The 27,961-nt window shown below is 41.0% G+C and overlaps 2 protein-coding genes and 1 long non-coding RNA gene across 6 annotated transcripts in view; 1 reads left to right on the top strand and 2 right to left on the bottom strand.

Annotated features, from left to right (window-relative positions):
- Positions 1–19,156, bottom strand: part of arhgef40 (Rho guanine nucleotide exchange factor (GEF) 40) — a 32,411-nt gene extending 13,255 nt beyond the window's left edge. Inside the window, exons 1-17 of the mRNA XM_008318504.3 lie at positions 18,734–19,156; positions 11,995–12,084; positions 11,381–11,488; positions 8,275–8,560; positions 6,944–8,066; positions 6,512–6,747; positions 6,264–6,440; positions 5,894–6,014; positions 5,334–5,427; positions 5,103–5,189; positions 4,245–4,361; positions 3,447–3,545; positions 3,212–3,363; positions 2,048–2,186; positions 1,382–1,501; positions 788–979; positions 51–566 (exon numbers count right to left, since the gene is read on the bottom strand). Of these exons, the coding sequence (XP_008316726.1) occupies positions 51–566; positions 788–979; positions 1,382–1,501; positions 2,048–2,186; positions 3,212–3,363; positions 3,447–3,545; positions 4,245–4,361; positions 5,103–5,189; positions 5,334–5,427; positions 5,894–6,014; positions 6,264–6,440; positions 6,512–6,747; positions 6,944–8,066; positions 8,275–8,560; positions 11,381–11,488; positions 11,995–12,084; positions 18,734–18,736 (3,660 nt within the window). The 5' untranslated portion in view covers positions 18,737–19,156. The remainder of the gene's footprint in view (positions 1–50; positions 567–787; positions 980–1,381; positions 1,502–2,047; positions 2,187–3,211; positions 3,364–3,446; positions 3,546–4,244; positions 4,362–5,102; positions 5,190–5,333; positions 5,428–5,893; positions 6,015–6,263; positions 6,441–6,511; positions 6,748–6,943; positions 8,067–8,274; positions 8,561–11,380; positions 11,489–11,994; positions 12,085–18,733) is intronic.
- On the top strand, positions 470–23,744 carry LOC112487599 (uncharacterized). Its single transcript, XR_003050857.1, has 4 exons — positions 470–607; positions 797–1,045; positions 11,975–12,115; positions 23,660–23,744. It is a non-coding gene; the product is annotated as an uncharacterized LOC112487599 (long non-coding RNA).
- LOC103384810 (ferric-chelate reductase 1-like) lies at positions 23,733–27,657 on the bottom strand. 4 transcript variants are annotated; one of them, XM_025059023.1, is made up of 7 exons: positions 25,990–26,762; positions 25,599–25,651; positions 25,073–25,264; positions 24,862–24,957; positions 24,611–24,746; positions 24,342–24,515; positions 23,733–23,868 (listed from the first exon to the last, which is right to left on the bottom strand). In XM_025059023.1, the coding sequence occupies exons 1-7, from the start codon at positions 26,267–26,269 to the stop codon at positions 23,825–23,827; spliced, it is 975 nt and encodes a 324-aa protein (XP_024914791.1). In that variant the 5' UTR covers positions 26,270–26,762; the 3' UTR covers positions 23,733–23,824. The 4 variants fall into 4 exon arrangements, with proteins under 4 accessions (XP_024914791.1, XP_024914819.1, XP_024914726.1 ...); XM_025059051.1 differs by lacking the exon at positions 23,733–23,868 and adding an exon at positions 27,441–27,657 and having other exon boundaries at positions 24,247–24,515; positions 25,990–26,205; XM_025058958.1 differs by lacking the exon at positions 23,733–23,868 and having other exon boundaries at positions 24,247–24,515; positions 25,990–26,774.
- Between the last annotated feature and the right edge of the window lie 304 nt (positions 27,658–27,961).

The raw sequence follows: 27,961 nt of genomic DNA, 5'->3' as shown, positions 1-27,961 counted from the left end.
GAATTGGTTCTAGAGGAAAACCATTTCGGATTTGATAAAATAGAACTCACACTTTTCTTCCCAGGATTCAGTAGGTTCTGCAGGAACTTTCCTCCTCCTGCTCCTCCTCCACTTCCTCCTCCTGCTCCATCTTTCTTACTCCCCTTATCTTCTCCAATCTTCAGGGTGGAGCAGGTCTGTGGTCTGAACAGTGATGCCAAGGATCCCCAGGACTGTAGCCCCCCATCACCTCCTCCAGCTCCCAGACCCCAGTCTCCCTCTCCCTCTTGACCCATCAGATCCCACAGACTGTTGGCAGAGGGAGTCTTAGGTCTGCCCTGACCCTGGTTATGGCCCCTGTCTGTCTGAAGGAACCGAGGCTTCACCTGCGCTACAGTCTTCTGGTAACGTTCTACAGTCTGGGTCCACAGGTCCAGCAGGGCCCCACCTCCCAGCTCTATGGCCAGGGACCGAGCATCCTGGAAGCGTGATGGGGGTATTGGAGGTAAAGACGCCAGGGGGCAGGTGTTTACTGTTTGGGATTGAGAGGAGGAGGTGGTGGAGACTGCATCACACCACTGAGTGGCCTGTAGTGGAGACGAAAGACGAGAGACGAGAGAGAAGAAAGGTAAGTGTGTAATGTTTAAGTGGCGCATTAACATCTTAATGCTCCTTTAGGTGGGCACAGTCCCCATTGGGAACCACTGGTGGGAAGGGTTCTATCACAGAAATACAGCAGTACAAATGTGTTCAAGAACATCTGGTGTCTGAGGACATCTGGTGTCTAACACATGTTGTGTTGTCTCACCTCTGTCAGCGTGGACAGCAGCCTCTGTGTGTTGTCCAGTGTTGTCCAGCAGTCGGACAGACAGTGGGACATGTCTCTCAGCTTCTCTCTCACTGGAGGAAGACGGATCTGGACCTCACTCAGTCCGACCCAGTCCAGCTCACACCAGTTCTCCAAGTCGTTGAGCACAGACAGTGTCTCACTGTGAAGATCCTAGAAGAGTCAAGAAGATCCCCTGTCCCATAAGTCTCTGACTTTGGAAAGTCAAGGCTGCTAAAGGTAAGAGTCTTATCTGTGAAATTATCTTTATTCAACTTGGAACATTTCATGGCTGGACTAAATGATCACTTCTTCTGAACTAATACAGCTGTTGTTTGGACTGTCACTCAGCTAAGATAGCTAACATAATGTCCATGTTTTTATGTTTCCTTTTTGTTTGTTTTTTTCAGAATGTTTTAGTTTGAGCTCATGGTATTTCAGATTTAACTCTTATTTATTTGCTTGCACTTTACTTAACATACAGCTGTATTTATTTCTGGGTTTCCTTCATAATCTACAAAATTTGAAAACAGATTATATCATCTGTTTTGCACTGGACCGAGCTGAAGCACTCACGTTGGCTGTTTCTCGGAATGTCTTAAACTTCTGCTGCTTCAGTGAAAGTCTGCTGAGCGACAGTGGAGGCTCCTTGTAATCCTCCAGCTGTGACTGCACTCGTTCAATCTCCTTATCACACTGTGAAATAGAACAGGCAGACGGAGGGTTAGGAAGGAACGCAGTTAGAAGAACAGGACATGAGATATGTTCTTCTGTACAAAGGAGGAACAAAGGCAACAGATGTGGGAGTGAAACTTAAAACAAGGCACTGAGTTTTTTTATCAGGTTAAATGTGCATTTGGAGAAGTGCATTTTAAACAATTCATTTAAAAACATTAATTTAAAAATTCCTGTTGAATTTTAAACACTCTTAGCTAGTTTAGCTTTATTCTAACTAACTGGCACTGGCATAGACAGAGCCAATTTTGATAAAACTAAGATTACACATAAAATGCTTTTATTATTTTTTAACTATGAACTGGCACAATGGAAGATGAGTATCTGATGTGAGGAAATTTCTTAAGTTGGATGCATGCATGGGTGACCGTCCTCTACTAATAAGAACTTGATATCAGATTCCTTTTTATTTTTTTATTTTATTCACTGATCCTTCAAGTCATATGGAAAAGAGAACTAAAATAGGAAATTGCCCCGAGCTTTTCTCCCCCTTCTTCACTGTCACACCTTGTCCAGTTTGTTCACCAGTCCCGCTAGTCGTCCAAGGGCCTCCAGGTCCCGTCCCCTCTGATTGGAAACTCGGACCAATCCATGCAGGGCGTCATCCACGCTGTCGTAGAGTTTGGAGGTTGCAGCAAGAGCAGCCCTGATACAACAACAAAAACCCATTTTACCACACAAAGAAGATTTTTTTTGTCTTCTTTTTTAACTTCTGGTCTCTGTTAGCCAGGAGGATGTGGAGGCAGATGTACATCCTCAACCCATAATGGAAGACAGAAGATCAGTGTCGAGTCAGGTTAACTGTCTCCCATTTTAAATTTGAACTGTTCCACTAGTTTCATTTAAAAAATCTTAAAAACTGTCAACAAACTGTTAACAACACACGGGGGTTTGGCGTTACTAAATCAATAACACGGCAGCCGACGGTTCCATGTGTCGCTCGTTTTTCGCAGTGGACCTGCCCCTCAAAATGTCCACTGGTCACATTCCTCTTACACCCTGAGCCAAAAGCATTCTTCCACTGGAGGAAAAGCGAATGCATCAGAGTTTAGATCATCCTTGAGAGACAATCACCCTATGACTCTGGTCTCCTCCAGCTGGTTTTCATTATTTGAAAACAAACAACTTTGTTTCCACGATGATTAATGGATTTAACCAGTAACTGGTCCAATAACTAATTATTTTGTCTGACTGGGGGACCAGACTTTTGGTGGGAGAAGACATGTAGAGCCATGCTCTGTCTCCAGAGACACATCTGCTGCCTGTGTACTGTGTTTTTATGTTTATAATTCATTTCTACGTCAAGGATTCTTTACCTCCCAAAGTAGTTTGGCGGTGTATATCTGTCATTGTCCCAGAGCAGCGGCTGAGGACACTTCAGCCTACGAACCTCCTACATCTGGTCTGTGACATCATGTCAATGATAAATTTACCACTAAGACATTTTTTCAATTAGTACTAAAGACGTAAAACTGATGTATTGTATTTGTTTCTTTTAAGTCCCTGACTTGTGATTTTGGTCTGGACTTTCCACCTGACAGTCCATGACTTGTCTTATTGTTGGTTCTTTGGTTGTCAGTGTGTATCATGGTCCTGTAACTCATCTGCTTTTTGACATGACTTAGTCTCAGCTGGTTTGATCTGGACAAGAAAAGCAGGTCACCGGCCTACCTGCAGTCTGGTGACTTTTGAGGCAGTCTAGACGAGCTATTGGTCAGTCCTGCAAGCCAGGCTCCGCCCCTTTGCTGCAGCTCCGTTAACCGCTGGTCAGCCAAGACATTGGCCATGAGCTGTCGGTGTTTGTCAATACTCAGAGGAACGTTCTAGAGAAAGCAAACAGCAAAACTTTAATTTGTCTGTTGAGGTTTTATTTATTTTTGTGTGGTTTAAAACAACATCAAAAAACCTTGATGTTGTCCGGCATTGGCTGAGCCTCCATGGACTGCAGTGCCTCATCCAGCAGTGAGAGGGCGCTCTCACAACGTTCAGTCAAACTCTCCAGGCTCTGAAGGGAAAAAAAAACAAGAGCTTGTGAGAATGGATTTTTATTTATCTCATCAAAAACAAAGAGCTCAAGACACTCATGGCAGAGAGGGGACTCTTCCAAAATCCTTTCCAATCCATGAGAAATTTCATGAAAAAGGTCATGAAGAGGAACTTGTTTCGATTTGTTTGGATACTGCAACATAAACTGTCTGCAGGCAAAAACCTTTAAGTGCCTTTTCCGTTTAGTTTTTTTCTGGTGTTGGACTTGATTTATTCTTCCTGTAAATCTGTGAAACTCTGACCACCAAAGTTGACCTCATTTATCTGGACCTTCTACTGTCATAACCTAAGTGCTCACTTTTACTGCTGATTTTTCTTACATTTACTGCGGATAGTTTTAATTACAGTGCACTAAACCTGTTTTACTTCCCTCAGACCTGTACGTCTGGGCTGCTGTGAGCAATGTTAGCAGCAACTGAACTCAGGAAGAAAGGCTTGATTGTTTTGAAAAGACAAGATATTTCGACTGCAGTGACTCTGAGAAAAATGCTAAACCTTTTAGAAGTTTAAGCCTACATGTCATCAAATTTAAATGTCCCTCGTGACAATTTCCTGCCAATTTTCCAAGACACACAGAATAATCTACCATACAACAAAACATAGGAAAATTCTCCTTTTAGTTACGTAATAAAAGTAAAAAAATGGAAATTTCCCTCACTAGTCTGAATGTCAGCCAGTCTAAATGGCAGTGGACAAAGTCTCCGTCCATCTCCACCGGCAGCTGCTGCTTGTCCACATACTGCTGAAGGACAGTTGTTCCCAGAACCACGTGGATCTAAAGATGGGAGGAAACATTTAGAGCAAAGCACAATTAGTCAAGTCTTAATGAAGTTAAGACAGTGACATAAATTACAGTGATGTCACTATGCTTTAGCCTTGGGGATGTTAGATTCAAACCAAGGGTCATTTTAAGCTAAGTAGTAATATAACATATACAGACTAAAAAGTATTGTAATGTGTGACCATTTAATTTACGGTATATATAGTAATAAAAATGATCTCCTTTTGTGACTACACCAGTTAAAGTAAACACTTCTGTCCTTTTTTCCAAACAGTGTTAAAATATGTTGGGCAGGATTTCCCTGTAACATGCAGCGTTTTTATGGAGCCAGGTTTGAAATGCAAAACACATGGTGAGAAAAAAAAAAGTTCTCATGCCTGTGTGAAAGAGAGTGCACATCAACACAGAGCAGTGAGCTGAATTAGCACTTTAGCGGGAGTCGTTTACAAACACCAGCTCTGTGCCAAATGTATGGAAATCAGGGCCGAGACTGAGCCACAGCTCTGAGCATCTGATTTTCATCGAGTCGTTTAGCAGCGCACATAAGCAAATGTGGTTTATAAAATGTTATTTCCATTCGTTTGCATTTTGTAAATGAACAGACGCCGGCGTTGTTATGATTCTAGGCAGTGGAGGTTCCTTTGGGGAACATTCATTTTCCCCACGCACTTCATTATTGCGCTTCTAGCAGCGTGTGTGCATTTGCCCGTAAACATGTCATTTGCATGAAGTCACCTCAGCTCCTTCCAGATCATGAGAAAAAGACTCCTGCTGCTCCTCCACCAAAACCAGAAGGGACCCTAGACCTCCAGGAACCAAGTTCTGGAAGACACATGTACACCAAACAAAAAAAGTCAACATGTGCTTGAGCTACTTGATCACATCTGCAGACAAATTAAAAACACACCAGCAAACATTTATTCAGTTTGACCCCCCACCCCCCCTCCCCCAGCCCCCACCCCTTACCTGGAACATTTTAAGGAGAGAGAGGCAGTGGACAGAGGGTGGGGCTCGTCTGCTGTCCATTAGCACAGTGAGACCTTTTTCTTTGGCAGCTGGCCTGATGAGGACAGATGGAGCACAGGGTTAGAACAGGAGTGAACTGGACCTAAATCTACCATCTAGTTTTTACATGTATGATTCTCCACACTCATAAAAAGTGTTTGTTGACGTGAAGGATTTCAACACTTGAGAAACCATGATTTTGACTTTCTAAGTCAGCGTGACCTTGACTGTTAAACCTGTTGCCACTCAAACTTAGAGAATCTTGATCCCTGATTCAAAGGAAGCATTTGTGCCAAATCTGAAATAATTAACCCAAGATGATATTTGGAAGAACTAAGTATGGCATCCCTTGGAACACTCTTCTTTTTTACTTTACATAGAGTAGTGTTTTATGTAGTCACAGCATTGTTGATGTTGAACCATTAAAACGTAGTTAAAACATAGTTATTTTCAAGGTTTCTCCAGGGCTTGCGACATATCTTATAGAGGGAAACCATTGAACAGCTTGGTCACAGTATTACCGCGTGATTCTGTGGTAGCAGGCCAGAACCCGAGCCATCTCCTGTTCGCAGAATTTCTCCCCCTCCTGTGATTCATCTCTCTCTATGATGACCAATGCACGTCCCAGCCTGTCCACAGTACCTGTGACATATCAGCAGCACAAAAACCATCCAGTAGGGGGGGCAAGAGAAACATGACAGATGATAAGACTCAGCTCTTTCCAACAATGCCTTTGGGCCTGCAGAATGTAACATGCCAGTTCAAGAGATGCCAGAATAAAAATTAGGATCAAGGTATTTTAATAGACATCTGAAAAGAACATCAACTTAAACAAGACGTTTATTGTTAATGTTGACTGATTAAGAATTTAAAACCATAAAGGACTATTACCTGTCAACTTCAGCTTCCCTGAGTGCAGAAGATCAGTGTCCACTTCCCTGAGCAATGGAGGTTCTTTAGACATGACGCCGTTCACTTGATCGGGAGATATCTCCGCTGACCCAGACTCATTAATAGATGATGTGTCTGATTGGCCGTTGCAAACAGGCAACAATTTGGTTTCAGACCCTATTGACACAAACAGTTAGGTGTAAGGGATTATTCAGACATTATGTTGCTGGTCAATTTCCTTTACATGCCTTCAGTGCTTTTCTTGTCTCCAGTATCCACATCATCAGCGTTGGCCACTTCATCAAGTTTGTCAGCCTGCTCTGTCGGTTTGGTCTGGGTCTTTTCTTTGATAGGCAGCTTTGTTAGGGTTGAGTGGTTGGTAGGACCTGACTGAGGTGCTTTGTTTTGCTGTTTCAAGCCTCTCTGGTGTACTCGGCCACCAGACTTAGCTTTTCCTTTGGCCCCCTTTCCCCTCCTTTTTCGCCTAAAGAGGAAGCAAGGAAAATTCCTCATAATAAAAACAATGTTTTACCACATGTTTCAGGTCTACACGCGTGCACATTTGGACAATCCATACTTTGTGCAGATGTTGCACCTAAGTGTTATCTGTTCTTTCATGCCTTAGTGTGAAAACGAAAGCTAATAAGATCAAAACGTTGGCTCTTCAAGTTAAACTTTACCTAGGTGCTCTGAATCCTGCAGTTTTCACCTCCTTTCCTCTAGGACACATTCTGTCCTCTGTCTTTTCTTCATCTCCTTCCTCTGCTGCATTAGAGCTTGTAGTACTCTTCATTTTGGAGTCAATGTTAGAAAGTTCTTTACTTTCTGAGACTCCAGTAAACAGCTTCTCTGGTGCGTCTGATGTTGGTGTTGTGGCATCGCTGTCCCCACTCAGAGGTTTGTCAGTGTCCTCAAAAACTGAGTCGGAGTGAAACCCATTATCTGAGTGGCCCTCTACGAATTTGTGGTTTGTTGAGTAGTGGGTTTTGGTGGTAACCAAGGTGTCTCCACTCTCACAGTCTTTACTTTTGGGTTCATCTCTGCATGGCTGTGAAAGCCCATTGCTGTCTCGCTCCTTGCCAACGCCTGGTCTTCTTTCTTTGAATTGGCCATCAAAATAAAGTCCACTTTCTAAAGCCTCATAGTCCCTTCTCAGTTTATCACCTTCGTCAGAGTCTTGGACAGAGGAGGAGTAAGACCTTCTTCCCCTGCCCGGTTCAACTGCTCCTGTTGGAGGCTGGGGGAGCAACCGATCACTTTTGTTGGTAACTGCCCGAAAACTTCCTGACCTGTCCACTCTTCCATACCCCCAAGCTCGGCCCTTTCGGAGTTTGATTGCTTTACCTCTTCTACACAGAGGCAAAGTCTTGGTCTTAGAGATCCCATGCATTTCCAGGTACCTTTGCCTAGGGTCAACTCCTCCATCGGGGCCCCCTCTGGGCTCCAGCAGCTCAACATAGTCTCCATCAAGTTCAGGCTGTCTAGCTGTCCTTCCAAGACCATCTTCACTGCGCCTTCTTCGGGGAAGTGCAGACTCAGATTCCAGACCATCTGGAGGTAAATCATCTTCCTCCTCATCCCAGGACCAGGAGTCAGGTTCCCCAGATGATGAGCCACCCCATCCTCCAAGGCTGCTGCCTCCATCACTGGGCAAACGGCTGGACAGGGATCCATCACAGTTTGACATCAGGCCTAATTCCTCAGAAGGGTCGTGGATGAATTTTGGGTAGACGACCTCCTTCCATGGAAGGCGGAGCACACCATCACATGTGCTTACCAGACAGGTGTCAAGCCCTCCTCCAACTGTGCAGGATGAGAGAGTAGAGTGTCATTTTGTTTTTCGTCTACAACACAAAGTATCTTTGTTTACGTGCTAAACAAATGTTTTTATGCAAACTCCTCTTCTTTTTTTTTTACCCCAGGCAGTTGGAAATACTATAAGTGAATTTTGACCACAATGATCACAACAGCAGTTAAGCTAACACTGCTCATTCTTTCCTCTGGTTCCTACCTTCTCTCTTGTGGCCTCGTTCTTTATTGATGCTGTGCAGCCACTCAGTTGTGAACACCAGAGGGTGCTGCGATTCGGGCACCAATATCTCCTGAACAGTGCGTCCCCCAGGTGCCAGACATTTCAGAGCCAGTCGGGGGCAGCGTGTAGAAAAGGGTACAACCTGCAGGTAGAAGTCGTTGCAGCGAAGGAGCCTCCAGTCCAAGGTGGAAAGTTGGACCACTACTTTCTCGCCCAGGCATAAGGGCCAACCGGAGTGGAGGAACAAGCAACCAATATACTGAGACTGAGAAGAGCACATAATATGATTTTTAAAACAAGCATAAAACAAAACACATCTGCAAATTCTCTCCTTGTTGTCGGCTGGACTGTTGTGTTCTCTCAATCCTGGAGACCTACAGTTCCAAACCTTCACAGCCTCAAAACCTTTCCATTTAATGCTCATGCACAAACATGCACTCCCACTCTCAAACCACAGTCCACACCGACCAGCTGCAGCTCTGCAAGCCTGTACTTTCAGCTTGGTCGCTCAGATGAGTCTAATTTTTAGAACTAATACAGAGCCAACCACCGCTATCCAGAAGCTGTGCTGGCCCTGGCCCAGTGCTGCACACAAATGTCAGACATGTGATCTGCATGTGAGGCTTTTTTCCAGATCGCCACAAAATCTGTTTAGCTTAACATGACGGAGGTTAGAAGTCCCTGGAATTGTCTACGGGGGGAGTCAGTCACCGACATGCAGCTGTGCGTCCATCAAAGACTGTTGTAGTCTGGAAGGTCAAAACTTACTAAACAACATGTGTCTAAATAAACAAGAAACCCACAACAAGCCGAAGGGCCCTGCAGGGATGGATTTAATTATCCTCCCTCCAAACACTGTTCCCACCTTAGTCAATGCTCTGTCAGATCTATGTCCAGACTCTCTCTCTCAGTCTGAAGAACAAAACTCAATCCAGAACCTCCCTCTGCAGTTTCCCAGTCACGTCTAATCGACTGACATGGAGCTGTGCCTCCTCCCCCTTCGTTCTCCTCCGTGCCCTTCAAACTCATGAGACCTGATCAAATTATAGTCCCCTACTCAACCTCTCCTCCATCTGGCCTTATGTCTGTCTCCCGTTTGCTTTCTCTTTTGTTTAATTTGTCCTTTATGAGCGCCATCTTGTCTCTGTTTAAGGGAAACTCTAACAGTAAGCTTACTTCAAAACATTTACCCCTTTTCCTACAAAAAAAACGTTGTCTCTTCTGAGTTAGTGCAACATTCTGTAAACTCCCAGTATGCACCAGCACTCCTCCCTCCTGCCTCCTTCTCCCTCAATGATCCCCAGTGTTTTGTTTCCTCGTCCCCCACCTCCCATTCCTCCCAAAATCCTCAATCAGTCTACTATAATCTACACAACATCCAGCATCTAATGTTTTTTTTCTTGCACGGCCGTGCATGCACGCGCACGCCAGCAGCCCCATGAATGAATGCCATGTTTGCTCCCTCTCTGTCTTCAACTCCCACTCCTCAACCTCCACCTCCTCCTCCATTACTCATTCTTTCTCCCTCTCTTTCTCCCTTTCTCTCTCAGCAGTAACACGCTCACATATGGAAGGAATTATTGTCGTGACTCACAGTCTAACTCCCGTCTACAGCGACAATGAAAACACAGTTTGCTCACAATGGCTGCACACGTCTGAGTGTAACAGTAGGAAATCTGAACTCGGAAATCTGAGAAAGATGTTCCAAAACTGTGTTTGTTTAGCTGTAGTGGGTCTCAGAAAAAAATGGAAAAATTATGACGTATTTATTTATTTCCTTAGTCTTAGAAACAATGACGACAAGCTGCTTGATTGCACACTGTTGGCTTAGTGCAACCAATGGTCCTGCTCAGATTAAATATGCAGCCAAAAAGTCTCTTTACTTCTGTAAATTTCTTTCATCATTGGAGGTCCTGACGCAGGAAACTACTTCTGTCTGAAGTGTGACATATGCTGGAGGGTCTCAGATTTCACCAGATACTTTCACTCATTTTACTAACCAGTAAAGATTTTCTGAGACCGGACCCTCCTGAGTGTAGCTAAACGACTCGTAAAGAGGGGTCATGCATGTGACATATAATGCATGCCTTGAACTTTCCCTTAATGCACAGGAGGGCTCTTCATGTGACCAGGTGCTACACTCTGCTGCATGTCTGACTGCACTTTTGAACACAAGGTACCAATGAAGGCAGAGCTTTTAGGGACCCTTCTGAGTGATGTGATCACAGAAAAACATGTCAGATGTTTTAGAATGCCAAATTCTAAAGCCAAAACAAATGATACTTCTAAATACTTCTAAAGTATAATTAAGAGACATACTGTGTAGAGTTTCAGTGTTCACTTCGCTAAAACACGTTCATGAAGCAAATAGAGACAGATCAAACCACGATAAAGCAGTTGTATGAACCAACTTTGTGCAGGAAACAACGCCAACTGATGCCAACCAACCACTCTTCCTGCAAAGGTGTGCCCAGTGCTAGAAGATCCCAGTACTTTGATAATGAAATATTGCAGTTACCTTGCTGGTACATACCAACCTTTCTCCTCTAGTCATTTTTGTTCTTTGCACCATTATTCTTTATATAAATCGACTCAAGCAGCTCAAACACCAACAAAGTCAGGCCGACTTTAATGCTGAATAAAAAGGCTTTTGCTGCTACATGTGTAGACATGCACTCTAAACAGCGGGCCCCAACTTGGACTCCAAGCCAGCTGGACCTTTTACTGCTTGTCACTCCCATTCTCTCCAATTACATTTCCTGCCTATCTGCTCTAACACTATCTAAAAGTGACCAAAACAGACTTTTTTTTTAGGTTCAACTGGATTCATGGCTTAAATTGGCCCCAGTTTTTCCAGTCTTTTCCGTGGAAATATCCCCATTGACTTTTAGCCACAGGACTTGACTAATCACTTGTCTTGACTTAAACCACTAGAGGACTCAAAAAACAAAAACTGCAAAGTAGTTTTTCTACAAAAGACAGTAAAGGCAACTCTTTTTAAAGTTTGATTTGCCTTTAAGGGTGTGTGTGAGTTATGTGTGTGTCTGTTCTGGTTTTCAGAGGGTTCTTTGGGGTTGGGACTCACACAGGCATGCTGCTGCAGTTTGTGCAGGAGGTGCTTGGCAGGAACAAAGTAGTCCAGGAGGTAGCGAAGACTGTCATGTTGATAGGTTGACTCAAGGACTGAGAAAACCTGAGAAAGAAATTGAGGAGAAAGCGGTGGGAAAAACTCTGCTGTATACGGTAAAAGATGTGATTTAAGACCTACGACTGGAAAAACTACAGTTCTAACAACATTACATCACTTTTCTACACCCTTGAGAATCTTAAGAAAATGAAACACAATTTGCCCATGGAATGCTTAAAAATTCACAGCATGTCATCAGGAATTAATACTAGAAAACCATCATATAATCCATTACAAGGTGTCTTTTCAGTAGTAAGACGTCTTGGTGAAGGCTGCGTGGAATTTGTGGGACAACATAATAATCAATTTGTATGTTTGTTTTCTACTTTGTACAAATGAACACCCCTTATGTATGTGTACATTTTAAAATGGTTTTATGATTTAAAAGCTGAATTTCACAATGACGAAATAACTAGAAATCCCAGTTATTAATGTCAGAATCAATTGTTTTAACTCTAGATTCAATTGTCGCTGCATGTTTTATTTTAACAGAAATACACACATGTCTATACCTGGGAGAGTAAAGGTGGCGCTGTGCTCTCAAAAGGGGGATAAAGTGACGACAGTGCCCCCTGGACGCAGTCCTCCATCGCCTCCGAACCCTGAGAGGATAAAGAAACAGATAAACAGACGGTAAGAAAGGGTTAATTCATAGGCAGACCCTGAATCAACTCTGATGTCTGTGTTTGTGTTTAACAGCCGACGTGTTTCACTTTTTGCTGACACACAATCTTATGCGTACACACACACACACACACAAACTAATATATACACACACACTCACACGTATTTGACATTCAACTTCCTGTTGTATGGTCTGGGGAGTGTCAAACATTTCCTCCATGACCAAGAAATGTAAAAACACCCAGAACAAAAGAGTCCAGGAACCACTGCAACATTAACTCCTGGTTACACACATGCTTATCTATCAGTAGTTATGAGGACCCTCAAATCACTTTCCTGGACTCCATAATCAGAACAGCCTCAACTATTGAGCCAACCCCAACCTTTCCCCGACCATTAAGCCTATTTTACTGACTAACCAGAAACTTAATCCAGCCAACATATTTCATCAGAGGTGCACATGTTCATTTTTGCCAACAAGATTCTATGATCCCTTATTTTTAAAATGCTAATAGTTTAGACTAAATCCTAAAACTAGATTTTGCTAAAAGGAAATGTTTACCATCAAAAAGCCTGGTACAGTAAGAGAGGTAAAGACCTGCTAAAATGGATTTGATTTTAGGGGTTTAGGATTTTGTGTTATTAAATATTTTCTCTGTCTGTTGGCTAACGTTAGCTCCTGCTGCACTAACTTTAGTTGGACTGACCTTTGTTATTATTATTATTTTTTACACCTTTTATTTAATTTGTTTTCTTTGATTACTTCCAGTGGTTTTTCCATTAGGTTCATTCTTGGATTTGGCTAATTTTATATATTTTCTGTCTGAGATTTAGCTACATCAGGTACAGCAGACATTTGGTTTTAACTATACTTTAATTCACAGCTATTTTTAGTATCAATTTGTAATTTTATTTTCCGCCTAATATCGGCTTGTTGTGTTTAGGGTTACATTTGATTATATTCTAGGCTGACCTTCTGCTTGTTCTTTGTTCTCAGATTTAGCCTACAATATTTAGCTACTCGTCTGTCTTCTTGGTTAGTTTTTTGGCTAAAAAGATGATGTCTTATCCATTTTTATATACAGTATTTAAACACAATCCTAAGCTAATTTTACATTGAATATATTCTAAATTTGTTAGGTGTCCAGGACCATATGGTGACATTTTATGGCTTTTATGAATTCAAGAGAATTAATTTCTCTCTAAATTAAAGATGGTTTTCACTATTGTCTATTGATTCTGGGTCGGGCTTCTGGTGTTATATTCTAGTTCTACTTTGGCTTTCACTACTTTACTGGATTTGCTTTCACAACGATGCATTGTATATATGGGATTTGGTTGTAAAGATAATTTGCACATTATCTTGCAGCTTTAAGGACACATGAATTTTCATCTATAAATAATGCATTTTTAACTGTGAGTTTTAAAGAAATCATTTTGAGGACCTACTAGAAATATTCCTATGTGAAAATTTACAGCCACCCATTGTCCTCATAGTCTGAAACACAGATTGAGTTGAAGGGTGATCCAATAGCTCACATAAAACTGTTTATTTTTCTACACTGACTGTTGCTATGACAACCTTAACATTTTTAGCCCTCCCTCTTTTCCCACTTCTCTGATTCTTTCTACATTTTCTCTCATATTTTCATGCCAATCTTCATCTTAACATCCCTGACAGTTCCCACCACTCTTTTTTGGGTGTCTTTTCCCCCACATCTCCACTTCTTATTTTTCCTCTTCTTAAAGCCAATCTTGTTTCGCCTCCCTTTGACTCCCCCAACATCATCTGATAACGATTACGCTGGGCCAAATGACTACAATCACCAAAGGGATGAATTCAATAGGAGGAAAAAAACGGGATGGGAGAACAGTGTGTATGGAAAAAGAAAAGAGCAGAGCCAGGAGAGAATGATCTGGAGCCAGTGCTGGAGTTTATGGAAGAAGACTCAGGTTCAAAAGTGTTTGAAAACTAATTTTTGGAGGGATGCTGGTTTGGATTTTGTGTGCAGAGGGGTTGTGGCTCACCACAGGAGAGGACAGAATGAGTAAAACACAAACTACAGTGTTTCTGTGGACCACAAGTTATGCAACTTTGTCTGAAGAGGAAAAATTAAATTCAACAGATCCAAAACAGATCGGAAAATAAGGAAAGGTTTTGAATAGTGTGTTGTGCCTGGACCATGAGGATACAGCAAGTAGGTCTGAGATATGACCTAAGAAAATTATAATTAAAATCATTAGAATTAGAATTATACCTAAAAATAGAAAAAGCCTAAAAAATCTGTAAAAAAAAAAAAGATCAAATGTTTTGGACATGTTCTTGGAAGTTCTCAATAGACCAAGTGTAAAAAACGTTACCAAAACCTTTCTTAATTACCAGCTTCACAATAGCTTGAAAAGGAAAATTCCAAAATAAGTTTATAACATACAATAGAAAGCCAGTTTTCCATGCACAAGTATATGTTGGGGCCTGAGTCTTTTCCCCAAACTGGAGGGAGGTACAGTATGGAGACTGAAGGCAGAGTGAGCTCAGTCGTTCTTGGCAACCTTGTCAGGTTCTGTTTCCTTTCTGCTCTATTTCTTGGCTGTGGAGCAGAATTTTTCATCCCTGACTTCACCACCGAACCCTTACAGCAGCAGTGGCCAAAGTGGCACCGGACTCAGATTTAGGTGGATTTGTTCTACCTTAGGAACAGGGAACTTTGGATAGAAGATGCACAACGGGTCAAAAAAACAAACAAACAAAAAAAAACGCGGCCCAGTTTTCCAGGAGTGATTCAGTCACTGAATCCAATCAAAAGAACTTCTTGGAAGTTAAGTTGTTGGTTTTAACTTCAGTACCAACTCTAAGTATAAACGTATACATTTTTAAATCTATTTAAATGTAAATAGTCAATGCTTGTGATTTTACATAAAAACTCTTTAGTGCACCAGCATACAGTCCTAATGATTTATTGGCATGTAATACTAGTTGGCCTGGTAATTTTGTGCCATAACCTCTTGGTAGACTGCCCAAACATTGTACTTAGCTTGTGGATACAGACCAGCTGCAGTTGACTTATTGATAAGTCTTTACTGTTCTTTTATAAACCCTTACAAAAACATACAAATATGATGAATATATCATCAAATGTGTTTGTTTTGATTATGATTCTCACCCTGTTGTGAAACAAGTCTACTGCATACACCATGTGTACAGTGTTGCAGTTGTAGACCATGGTCAAACAGTCAGTCGTGGTTGGTGTTGAAGTAGTGTGTAGGTGTAGCCGCTGTAAATAGAGGTTCAAACGTCCCTTTGGCTCAGTGACAGAACATATTGAGTCCAGTAAAACTCCCTGCAGGGGAGGTGGGGGAGTGGGAGGGGTCAGAGGCAAGTCAATGGGAACTTCCTCCTCCAACAGAGTCTGTTTAATCTGGTTGCCCCTTCTGTTGGTAGCTGTTAGCCCACTCTTTGAGAAATCATACTGTGAATCCAAGTCATTATTCTATTGGACGGCTCCACATCAGATAATGCAGCAGGTGTCAAAGGCTTTGAAAAAATACACAAAAGTCTCTTTTTTTTCTTTTTAAAGGAAAATACATGATAAGGCACAGTGGGTAGTAGTACTTTGGGTGAATATCTCCCTGGTCGCAGTAGACGTTTGTGACCATTTGATTTGGTTTGGTTTCATTTTTGTCATTATTTATCCCAATAGGTAAGATTTGACTTTGGCTGTTCTGTTGAAATCCTCTGGAAGTTGAATCACCAAAACAGAGCTTGACCTCAGTAGGATCATTAAGTACAAGTCCCAGACTGGATGAGTGTGTATCCTCATAATTGTCGCCAAAGTACTCAGAGTACACAGTTCCTACCCTACCCAATGTCATTCATGCATCACACTTCCTGTCTTTCTTTTCTGTATGCTGACGTAAATGGAAGAGACAAGACGAATACAGTCTCAGAGATGAGATTTTGGAATGGAAATGATTGGAAAATGGGGAATTCAGATGGTTCCACTTGGACCTGGAGTTAGCTTGTTAATGTCTGACAGTGAGACAACCTGACTCTGATTCTCTGAGAGAACCAGACAGCCAAGGAAAGTCCCAGACAGAGAAGACTGGGAGGGGGTGAGAAGGCTGACCAGGGGGAGACATGGATGGGAAAAAAGCAGTGCTTACCATGATAGAAACCAGATGAAGACCCCCACTGTAGTACATGTTGGTCCCAGAAGAGGAAGAGAATGGAAGGAGTGACGGGAGATGACATGATTAGAGGGAAACATAACAAAAAAGAGGAAACCGTAAAGAGAGGACCAAGGTTATTAAAAGAACAGAAGAAGTCCGTAGACAAAAGGAGAAGAAGGTCCAAGGCTCATTTCCTTTTTTAAATTATCTCTGAATCATCAGACCTTATCTACTTTACTGGCTCACATTTGAGCACTTAAGCTCAACAGTCTGTCACTGAAAGACAGTCCTCAATTGAGGCTAAGCTGCACTGTCTGCTGTGGGGATGCTGCACGAGAAATCAGACAAAACAAGTTCGAATTGGCCTAAACCAACTGTGTGCATGATATCTTAGCTTTCCTACGATGTTCCCCAGAGGCAAGATTCAAGTAAAAAAAAAACCTCAGAGGGCGTAAAAGTTGGAAAAATTATTTTCTTCTGCAACTGTAGGACAATGTCAGAAACATTTCAGGACAAGTCAGGACTTAAACCAGTGACCATTAACTTAAGTCAGGACTTAAACCAGTGACCATTATGGTTTGAGTCATCAACTCCAGTCACCTATCTACTGAGCAACTTCTATACAAAATATCCTGAACATATGTTGTTTCCTATAGATGGAAAATCCATTGAACTTTTTGGCACCTAAATCCACAAAACTGCTGCTGAAAATCAGTAGTTACTGTTAAACGTTAGTAGTAACACTTTCTCATAAAGCTGTGCAGTTTTGGGTCATTAAACAATGTACAGAGAACAAGGCTCCAAATAAGAATAAAATCCAGCAAAGGTTACAGCTCTGATTTGTGTGGCAGAAAGTTTTCTGGATGCCTATAAAATTATTGTATGAGGAAACTCTAACCAATGTGGGAACAGTGTTTTAGACAAAAGCTGCACATGTAGTAATGCCATCCAGTCTTGGTCTGCACGTGCCCAACCTCTGACAAACACAGGAAACTGGGTTAAAGACAGATTCCTGTGACTGACAACATCACTGACCCTGTCCGGATTGTTCTGCTGCTCTTATCTCCACCCACTCGGGGCTCCAAGCTGTTTAAAACAAACAGCTGCTACAAATTTCATCAGACTACTTTGTTTTTCTTCTTCTCTGGTCTGGACTGTAACAATACTGTTACAATACATCCTATTAGAGTTTAACCAGCACAACACACTAGACGTGGGGAATGAAAATGCCCTCTGCCACACACTCTTGGCTCTCTGTGTTTGCATATGTATTTGCTGTGTGTGCTAACCCTAAATCCTTTGGTCTAGTGGTAGTGATGCTAACAGCAGTCTAAAGCACCTGTCAGTTTGTCTAAACTTTTCTTAATGTTGCTATCATCATACTAAGCATTAGTTTAGCACTGCTAACACTGTTGTTGCTATCAGTGGAGCTAATGCACTCAGACATGTTTGTACAATGATGATGTCATTTTGATTTATTTTTCACAGAAGGTTAAGAGAATGTTGACCGATTATTTCTGATAATCAGTCCGATAAAGATAATTTCCAATAGATTTTATTTCAATCTTTTGACCATTGTGATCTGCCAAAGTTGGTTCCACTCCATGTTTGTACATCTGTTAGTCTTTTCAACTCCAAACTTTCCCCCATTGCGTTGTGAAAGAGATAAATCGTTCTTCACTCCCTGAAGATCCATGCCATCCCTTGTTCCCGCTTTCTTTCTTATTTTTTTGTTAATGTTTTTACTCTCGCTTTACTTTTCTCCCAGGGCCAGTATGGAAAATGCGGCATCACTGAAACCACTCTTGCTGCTGCCCAATTCCCGTTAAATGAAGAGTCGCCCTCCCCTCCTCATTTATTGCGCTCTCTCTTTCTGCTTTTTCTTTTTCCCTCCAGCTGCCAAAATTGCTCCACCCTTTCCAACACACACCCAACAGAAGCTCGAACGATACGTTTGGCTTTGTGTTCATTTCTTTTCTTTTCCTAATTGAATTTTCATGATTGGTGTTGGTGTGTCTTTGCATATGTTTGGCATCTGCCAAGCTTGGCTGCCTCGGTCTGTGTGCGTATGTGTGTGTCACCGATCACACCACAAGTGGGTGTGGGTGGTAAACAAAGTCCCCAGAGATGCAACAGAGAGGCTCTCTTTTCTTTCCTTCTTTCCTACGGCTGCAAACCTCTCTGCACATCCACCACAAGAATCACTAACGTCACATCCTTGTAAATTACTGCCACTGCAAATTGCTGACAGTAGGGAATCAATGCAAAAGTTGCAAAATACATAAAATAATTTTAAAAAGTGTTAATATTTAAAGGTAACAGAACATCTTATGTTATCTTACTTCCAGAGAAACTCAGGTTCAAAAGCTATGGTTTTCTGACCTCATGTTTAAGTTTAATGTCTTCCAACACAACTTTTCAGGACAATGTTCACCAAAACTGCACTTCCCAGGAACTTACCATGACTTCAGTCTGGAGTTCCTACATAGTCCTCAACTTCTTTCCTGCATTTGCTTCCCTTCCACATCCTCCACCCAGGAAAAAAAAAGTCAACTTTCTTCCTCCTCAGTTACAGTCCAACAGCCTCCATGACCTCCTTCAAATCTCCACCAAGGAGTTCAGATCTCCTCTCTCCTCTCCTCATCAGTGGGTAAAAACAGGCCTCCCCTCTCTTGACTTCCACCCTTAAGCCTGGGAATGTCCAAGGCTGGATTCTATATTTTCCTTCTCTGTGCGGCAGTCCCACACTCTTACTCACTCCCACCTCCCTGTCTCCTCCTCTCCACCTCCTTTTACTCCTCCCCTCCTCTTACCTAACGGGAACACTACAGTACCCTTCTCTGTCTCTCTCTCTCTCTCTCTCTCTCTCTCTCTCTCTGCCTACTGCGTCTCCACTCAAACTTTCCATTTTTTGTTCCTGAGCAGCTTCTGTGAATAGACAATAAAAAAAACTGTTACTCCACCCAGGATTCATTACTGGACAACCTCTGATGTTTGATTGTTCAACGACTGGAGAAATCCTGTGGTTTTAATGGAGGTTTTTAGGAGATGATGAAGCTGCTCAAGCTCTCATTTCTTTATTTGATAAACAAAAGTGTCAGAATGACCTAATACAGCATCTGCATGAAATGGAAACAACAAAGATATAAGAGAAAAGGGTTCAAGACAGACTGTGGAATACAGAGGTCAGGTGGTCAAAGCTGGGGTAAAAAAGAAGATATTTCTCTAAATTCTGTTTGGGATTCCCAGTTGTTCTACCTCTGTACCAGTCAGCAAGAATGTTATTTAGTCTGTGTTTTTGTGACGGCAGTACCAGTATATAGAACATAATATAACCTTTGAATATGTTGCCAAATCTGAACATTATTGAGTAGTGTGACAATATTACTAACTGTTATATTTCTTTGTTCATTATTCCAGGCCAAGGTCCAGTAACAGGCCAGTGATCATTTGGTACAGGGAAGTGCAGACAGAATAAATAGGTTCACTTTGAATATAAACATTGAAAACAATCATTGTTGGAGAGCTTTTGTTAAAATTAGTCCTAACATTAATGTTCCTAATATAAAATTATGATTATATTTATATGTTGTATAAATATGTTCAATATGCACTTTATTGTTCCCCTTCTGCAGGTATGTGCACAAAGAATGTTGGACTTAGACGAGTGGTGGAGCGCGTATGAGACTTTAATGTGTTTATTTAACTTTGATTGATTTGACAAATCATGTTGTCTGTGATCATCAGGCTCAGCTGTTTGCTCTGTGATCTCCAATCCCTCAGTGGTCATACAAAAACCAGTATGTTGTTTGGTGTACTCCAAAACCTACTGTGTACTGTAAGTTGTTTATTGGGTTCCCACCTTAAGTGACAAAATATGCTGACCCCTAGAAAATATAAAGTTTGCTAAAAAAGTTCTTAGTGGAAAAACAAAAAAACAAACAAACAAACAGAAGAGCACCAATGGAATGTGGAAGTTTAGCAATAGTCAGTATTGTGTTCCTTGGTCTAGTGAACAAGCGAGTAGACTTTTTCCTTTCTTTCTCTCTTTCTCTCCCTCCTGTTTAAATACAAACCCATGTTGGTTTTTTTTTAGCTTCCCATGACTCACATTTTCTTCTATTTTCCTTCAAAGCTTCACCAACCTCACCGTGATCCCACAAATGCTTGGTCTCTATGTCTGTGACTGAATTTAACATTTACACGGTTTGTGTTGTTTCTCATTGGAGCAGAAGAAGCTCAACAGCGTCGCTTGCTGTTTCTTTTATGCCATTGCAGTCATGTTAGTATGCCATTGCAGTCATGTTAGTATGCCATTGCAGTCATATTGGTACAGTATACAGTATATTGAGTAATATTTATTATATACACTGAAGGTTTTGGTTGATTTGATGTTTTTATGACCTTCTGCTATTGCAGTACACCTCCTGAAAATGCATTAAAAGCTAAATACTGGAATGTTGTAAAAGCGCAAAATAGTTGTCTTTACAACGTCCCTTGAAAGACGCTAATTATACACCCTGTCTTCTTCCCCGTGCCCCCACGTTTCAGACACAGATTTCATTATGTTTATATTTATTTATTTCAGCATCCCTGTGAAGCCCACATACTGTAGATCAAGATCTCGTCCAGGACGGGTTCAAACCAGAATTAATTATAAGCTTGGTGAATGAATTAGATCTTTTAAATGTCTGTGCAAATGTATTCAATGTCGGGACCAAAGGCTCGGTTCTACAGGAGAGTGGTTTGTTAAACTATGAAGACAGTGGCAATTCGAAAGTTCCATTTGTAGTTTATTTTAAATCCTGGTCACTAGAGGGCGTATGATGACAGTCAAATTAAACTGAGATTCTTCTCGTGCCAGCCATCACAGGCGTGATACAAACAGTGACGTGCAGGCAGGGGAGGCAGTGCTTCACCTGCCATCATGATAAAAAAGAAAAAAGTACATGAAATAAATATATTTTCCACTGATTTGTGTTAAAGATGCATTTTCAGTTTGACTCTACACATTTTTGACATTTTATTAAGTAAAAATCACCGAATTTGAGTATTTCGCGATCAAATACAGAGCAGAAATTCCGGGTGAAGCAGCGGTGAGCTGTGTCTCACTTCTGACTGCGCGATCCAATCAAACTGGGTCACATGACGCTTGCCAGTTTCAGTTCCAGCCAATAAGGTGCAGATAAACGTCAGCAGTGGAGGCAGACAGTACCTCACCTCAAGGGGTCGTACGTGAGCTGACAGGTGCTCTCCAGCTGGCGTCAACAAGCAATTGAAAGTCGGCGCCAAGCTAGAGCTAGTAGTAGTAGTAGTAGTAGTAGTAAGAACTGCGTTTGCGGTTGTATTTCAAGACGGAAATGTTTCTCAAAACTGGACTTTCGGTCCAGACAGAAGATGATAAGTTATGAAAGACCAACGCCGGAGCTAAAAGGTTAGCTTCAAACTACGGGGCAGAAGAGTCGTTCTTTTCAAATGGAGTGGTACAAACGAAAAGACTGGCTGTGTGGCTGTCCTGCAAGAAACCGCCATTACTGCTTTCCTGTCTTTTATTCTCACCGTGTGATAACGTCTGGACTAACTCGGGATACAGTGACCTGAAACATTAGCAAAGAAGCCTCAGCAGACATGAAAGATCAGCCACGCACGTTCAAAGACAGATTTCTTTAAAAACGTTTGGATATTCAAGGATTGGTTTGGCATGGGATGAGCAACGGAGGCTAAACATTAGCATCTATGATGCTAAGGTGAAGGAAGACCGAGAGATACAACCTTGGACTTCATCCATAAGTAAAAGTAAGGCTAAAAAGTTTTTATTCTTTTTTAAATAAGATGGGAGTAAGTAGAAAAGGTGTTTGATAACGTTGTGATGATGTTGTGATTTTTTCCTACATTTTTTTTTCTTATCAAATTGATAGACAACCTTTGATTGAAACAGCAGCATTTTAAAGTTTGAAAAACAACTGAAATTTTTACTGAACGTCAAAATTAAACTTGTGCTGCACTCATCTCTATACTTTAATTTGTTTACAGTAAATATGAATTGCTCAGACACAAGAAGGGTGATCTGTCCATTTGTAAAAAAGAAACGTTCTTTGTTGGTCAAATATGTACATGTGTTTGTGTTGGTGTAAATGTCATTGAAAGACGAATGCTGATAGATATTGAAGCAGTATCAGGCGGTGCTGTTGGATGGATAGTGAAATAAGATGTTCTTTTTCGGTTCTTACAATTGTAAATCTGACTCCAGAGGAGTCAGTGCCTCACCAGCCATGAACCTCACCGCACGTCACTGGGACAAAACAGTCTCAATGATATCTTTGGAGCTTTTTAGTTGCTTAGGCCGTTTGTGTTCAAGCTTTTGGCATGTGTTGTTTGTTAAAAAGTAAATGGTACAGCTCCTGTAAAGCAGTTTTGTAAAATTGCGGCTGTGAGTATGTTAAAATTCTCTCAAATTACTATAGGCATATTGTTTGTTTACAGGTAAGTTTTAATGTTAAGCAAAAGTCACCACAGACAGGACCTGAAGAACAAGATGATCCACAGAACATTCTCTTTCATGTCTGACACATGATTTAACACTCATGTAATAATGATGAGGCATTTAATTATGTCCCTTAATCAAAGTTGCAGCAGTTGAAATCTCAGCACTGTGACACACCTTTGTAATTTAGTTGCATTTTAATTTGGGCACATAGCTGTGAGTTAATACAAAATGAAGGGATACAAAGTCATAGGAAACAGAGTATCCTACCTGAACCCACCTGAAGGTTCAACTCCCATCCAATAATGTTCGGCATGTTTAATAGTTCATATGGTCGTGAAGTCTTGAAAAACAAATGTATGTCTCCATAAAGCAACATCATTCACTTCACCTACACTGAACTCTAGAATTTTCAGAGCTGAGTCATTAGGTTTTTGGATTCCAAAAGGATTACAATGTTAAGGGCTTGTCCTTGATTATGTTTCTTACTGCCATCAGCACCATGTGATTAAAAAGTACAACAAACATTGTGAAATACTTTCAAATACATGTGAATACTCTACAAGAGTTACCTGCTGAGATTTGTACTCCAGGCTATTTAGTGAAAATGAACAAAAAGCTTGTCTGTTGAGCTGTTGAAGAGAAACCACATCGTCATAACCAGATAATTTTATATTATAGAGCTTTTATTACAGTTCATAATATCATAACATTACATAAAGGCTAAAAAGCAAAACATAAAAACATATTAATATATTTATACCACATGGTCCAGAGAGGCTGTGGGAGTAAATGTTTGCTATTTAGACATTCTAACTTAGGACAGAAATCCAGCTGTCCTACATGGACAAAACATGTGCATCAATAATTTTAAATGACGTGTGTTTTTCTGTTGACTTCAGACTCTAACACAGACAAGACAGCAGTCAGAGAAAGGCTGTCCACGAGCCAGTCGACGGTCCACCATCATCTCTACTCTTCCATCCAGTGAGTTTATATGCTAACGTTATATCATTGTGTTTTGTCGAGTGTCTTCAGTGTCTTCAGATGAAGTAATTTCAGCGTCCTCAAACCAGGAACACAGTCATGGTGCTCAGAATGATCAGCAGGGCTAAAGGTGACAAGACAGAGGGAAACAAAATAAGAAAAAATAGGATTAGAAATGACACACTAATGGCAGCAACGACTATATAAAGGTCTGGCTAAATCATGAAAGACACCTAGTCTGTAAAAGTTGACCAAGTCAATAAAACGTCTCCTTTATTTGACAGATTATCAGCCTTTTCAACTGAACAATCAAGTTTGTCTAAACCTCACACACTGCACCAAAGTCCATTGACAAAATCATTCATTTTACTTCTTAAGTCACTGGTGAGGTGGATGTATTGCTGACTGCATCATTAGATGTCAATGTTGTTTTGTACTTTTGAAATGTAGAATTCTTCTTTCAGATTGGCATACAGTAAATGATAGACATTTTCCATATATGGTCAAAGAGACCTACATCATCTGACTAACAAGGCTTAAATTGATATTTCTCTCTATGGACTTTGGTGTGGATCTTGTTATGGTTTTTATTCCTACCTTGCAAGACAGATTTGTGGAATGGGACAGCATGACTAGTGGTTGGAGCAGCTGTAGGGGCATTGGTTGGGGCTGCAGTGGTGGTTATAACATTAGGGACAGCGGAGTTGGGGTTTGCCAGGTTAACCACAGGGCTCTGATATTTAAAAGCAGGCGTTCCCAGATCCCCTGAAGCTGAAGGAGAAAAATAAAAAGAGGTCAATGAAATGGTCTTTTCTCAGCTGAAACCATGTCTAAGACAGTGGGTATATCCATAAATGTAACCTTACCAGCATCATAGTCTCCAGTGGACAGTGACATGGCTACGTTATCTTCTGCTCTCAATGCCCCCAGAGGTAGAGCGGCAAGAAATGAGCACTGGATTTTGTTTTGAGTGATCTTACCCTTCACAGAGTTTGCAGGCAGCTGCAAAAAAGGGTAAAAATAAGATAATATATATTATATGGACATTTTTTACCAGATTCCAGTCCTCTGCTATAAAAATACTCAGCTAAGCCGCTGCAGTGCAAGTGTCACTCACCTCTGTTTTTACCATCTTGTTCTTATTGTAGCGAGCAGTGAAAAATTTGACCTTGCCGTTATGGTTAGCACAGATGTAGGTTGTTTCGTTATTTCCCTGTGGTGAGAAAAAAAAATTCTTACATCATCGAAACTAGAACCGTTGTACAATATGTGATCAGTGATTGGTTGATTTCTATGGTATATATAAGTTTGTGGTCGAAGTGACTTACAAAATCACCATCAGGTGAAAAGGTGCAAGCAACGTAGCCGTCCGACTCTCCAGACATTTCAAATTCATAATTTTGGCCTTTCTTCCTTTTGGCTGCAAGAAAAAGACAGTTTCCTGGATTTCCAGGGTTGCAATCTGCTGGTTCTTCTCCACACAGGCTTTCTGTACCACATTTGTCTGAAGAAATTGTTGTCTGAAAGGCAAACAAGAGATGGTTTAGTCAATCCAAAAGTGTTCCTTCAAACAGATCAACAAAGGGGGTGTTAGGACAGGTCTTATGTCTTTAATTATTTTGAGTTGGGAAAGTCTTATTTTTAATTCGACTTGTGAAGCACAGGGTAGAACACACTCTCAATTCTGCCTTCATCAGCTGTGTCTGATAACTCAGTCACATGCTAATGCTTTTGCGCCTTTTCTTGTCTTTAAGGCTCTGCCCACAAAATCCTTATTATTTCCAATAAAGTTCACTTAGACTTTTGTCTAACAGTGAAACCCTACAATACAAGTTTTCATTGGGCAATACTCACTTCAAGGAGAGTTACAGTGGTGTCGACACCCAGCGGAGCTTCTGTTGCAGGTTCTGTTGTAGAAGGAAAGGGATAAAGGAAAGTGAAGTAGTTGTCACTGTGACACAGCTCACCACTGCACACAACCAACTGTGACCTCTGTTTTTGACCCAATCACCAAAGTGAACAGTGGGCAGCTTTAAGAACCAGGCAGCAGTGTGTGGGGACGGTGCCGTGCTCAGAGCACCTCAGTGGTAACTTGGCAACTTCAAACCTGAAGCCATCCGGACCCAAGTCCGCTTCCTTAACCACTAAGCCAGCACTGCCCCTCAGATGTGACATTTATTCCACCCCAGATGAGAAACAGTTGTTGTTGGTGCTGCTGTGGTTGTAGTAGTAATCATTGTTGTACCTTCACCTGTTGGTGCGCCTGTGGTTATGTCCACCGGCAGGGAAACATCGTACGTTGGATCGTCTGTTGCTAGAGTTAACTCAAGGACTGGGTCTTCTGTCACCATTGGGTCATCGTACCCTGACTCCTCTGTCACCGCCACAGTGGTTTGGGCCCTGGTACAAGTCCATGACAGCATCACAAACAGGAATGTGAGCAGCAGTCTGTTGTCCATACCTGGAATGGATAAGTCAAGTTTAGCTTTTGGTATTTGAAGCAAAACTTCACGAAAGCCCAACATTAGTCCTGGTCAAGCAGTTGTGATTCATGCTAACATTACAGGACTCTAAGGACTATCACAATATATTTACCTTAACCAATAAAAATGATAGTAATAAAATGTAGTTTGACTGTGCTGTGGTAAGGTAGTACCAAAACAAAAACTGTTTGTTTGACATGTATCCTGATCCTTTGGCTTTTTTTTCTATTTTTATCACGAAAGAATGAAACATCAGCTTTTAACAAGTCCATTATGTTAAACAGGGTTAACTGCTCACTCTAATGTCTTAAATATTTAAGACAGATATGATTCAGTCTGATGACTGAGGCCATGTTCGCAAATTTACAAAATAAAAGTTTTGATTAACTAAGACATTTTTTTGCATCATGGTTCAAATACACAATCCAGAAATTTCAAATTAAGCCTTCACTAAATTAAATTGACGTGTAAAAAATCCATCCATTTTCATCCGTTTATCCGTTACCGGGTCGCTGGGGCAGCAGTCTCCACCCAAATTACACTGCACCGTACCAACCCCCCCTAAACCTTCCTGCGGGTGGTGAGTCCACTGGAAGGTACCAACCGCCCTGACCAGGATTCTAACTCACCCAGGAGGTGAACCCTGGGGTTCTACACCAATGACAGAGACATGGCCTCTGGGCCAAAGCGCCACCATGTAAAAAATATTTACCATAAAAAATTAATGTTCAGCAAGTGATTACAGAATGGACTTTCAAAAACTCCACTGTATATTATGGGTCTGCATACATTTTTTTCTTTTCTTCAATTCATTTAATTAATGCAAAAACATTACATTATTAAGTAATTTACTAAAATGACGAAGAAAAAATGAGGCATTAAAAATTAATAGTCATAAAAGATGATTAACAATAATAAGAATAATTTGTGGGTAAATTTTTGGAAATTGTTTATTAAAAACATTAATTGAATTAATACATTAAAAAAAAACAAATAAAAATACAAATCGGAATAGAAGTTTTGTTACACAAAAACTGTGTAATGTTCTTTATTTTCCTTAATATTAAAAATGACTTGGATAAATTCTTTTTGTACTTTATCCAAATTAAAACATATTGTTTTTGTATTTTGTAATGCTGCCTTTAGGAGCACAAGAATCAACAGTTCCTCCAGTACAAAAATAATTCCCAGAATGCCAACCACTTCAGCCTACCTTTTGATTGTTTTTCTTTTAATCCAATCGGGTGAAACAGGCTTAAATAGAAACCAAGAAGTTCACTTCTTTTCAAATGTGTCCTCAATAGTTGTTCCACCGTTGGGTTCCCGTCACTTCTTGGTGTCCTGCAGGTGAAGGTGTGACACCTGTTCCCTTCTCCTCCAGTTTAAATAGCAACACACGGGTGAGGAGAGCATCACGCACCAACTCCCTTTACATCACAGAGGATTTTTTCTAAGGGCAGGGTGGAAAGTGACAGGTTAAGGGTGTGCACTGTAGAAAAGCCTTGTCCTTTACGTAACAATCACTGTGTGTCATCAACAAGGTATCAAAAGCAACAAGATTGTTTTCTCCCAGGCGACAACCAACAAAGAAGTCATAGGTTCATCATAGTCCAAGAATTTAAACGTTAATGCTGACGGATGTGTCATTGTACTCATTTTCATTGTATTATTATTTGTACTGTTTGGGATCTATTTATATTTTAATGTTTTTTAAAAGTTAATGAAAGCTTTGGG

This window comes from Cynoglossus semilaevis, chromosome 1 (genome assembly GCF_000523025.1).
Source record: "Cynoglossus semilaevis isolate Cse_v1.0 chromosome 1, Cse_v1.0, whole genome shotgun sequence".
Taxonomy (NCBI): domain Eukaryota; kingdom Metazoa; phylum Chordata; class Actinopteri; order Pleuronectiformes; family Cynoglossidae; genus Cynoglossus; species Cynoglossus semilaevis.
The sequence above is the reverse complement of the archived record's forward strand: the minus strand, read 5'-3'. Positions and strand labels throughout refer to the sequence as shown.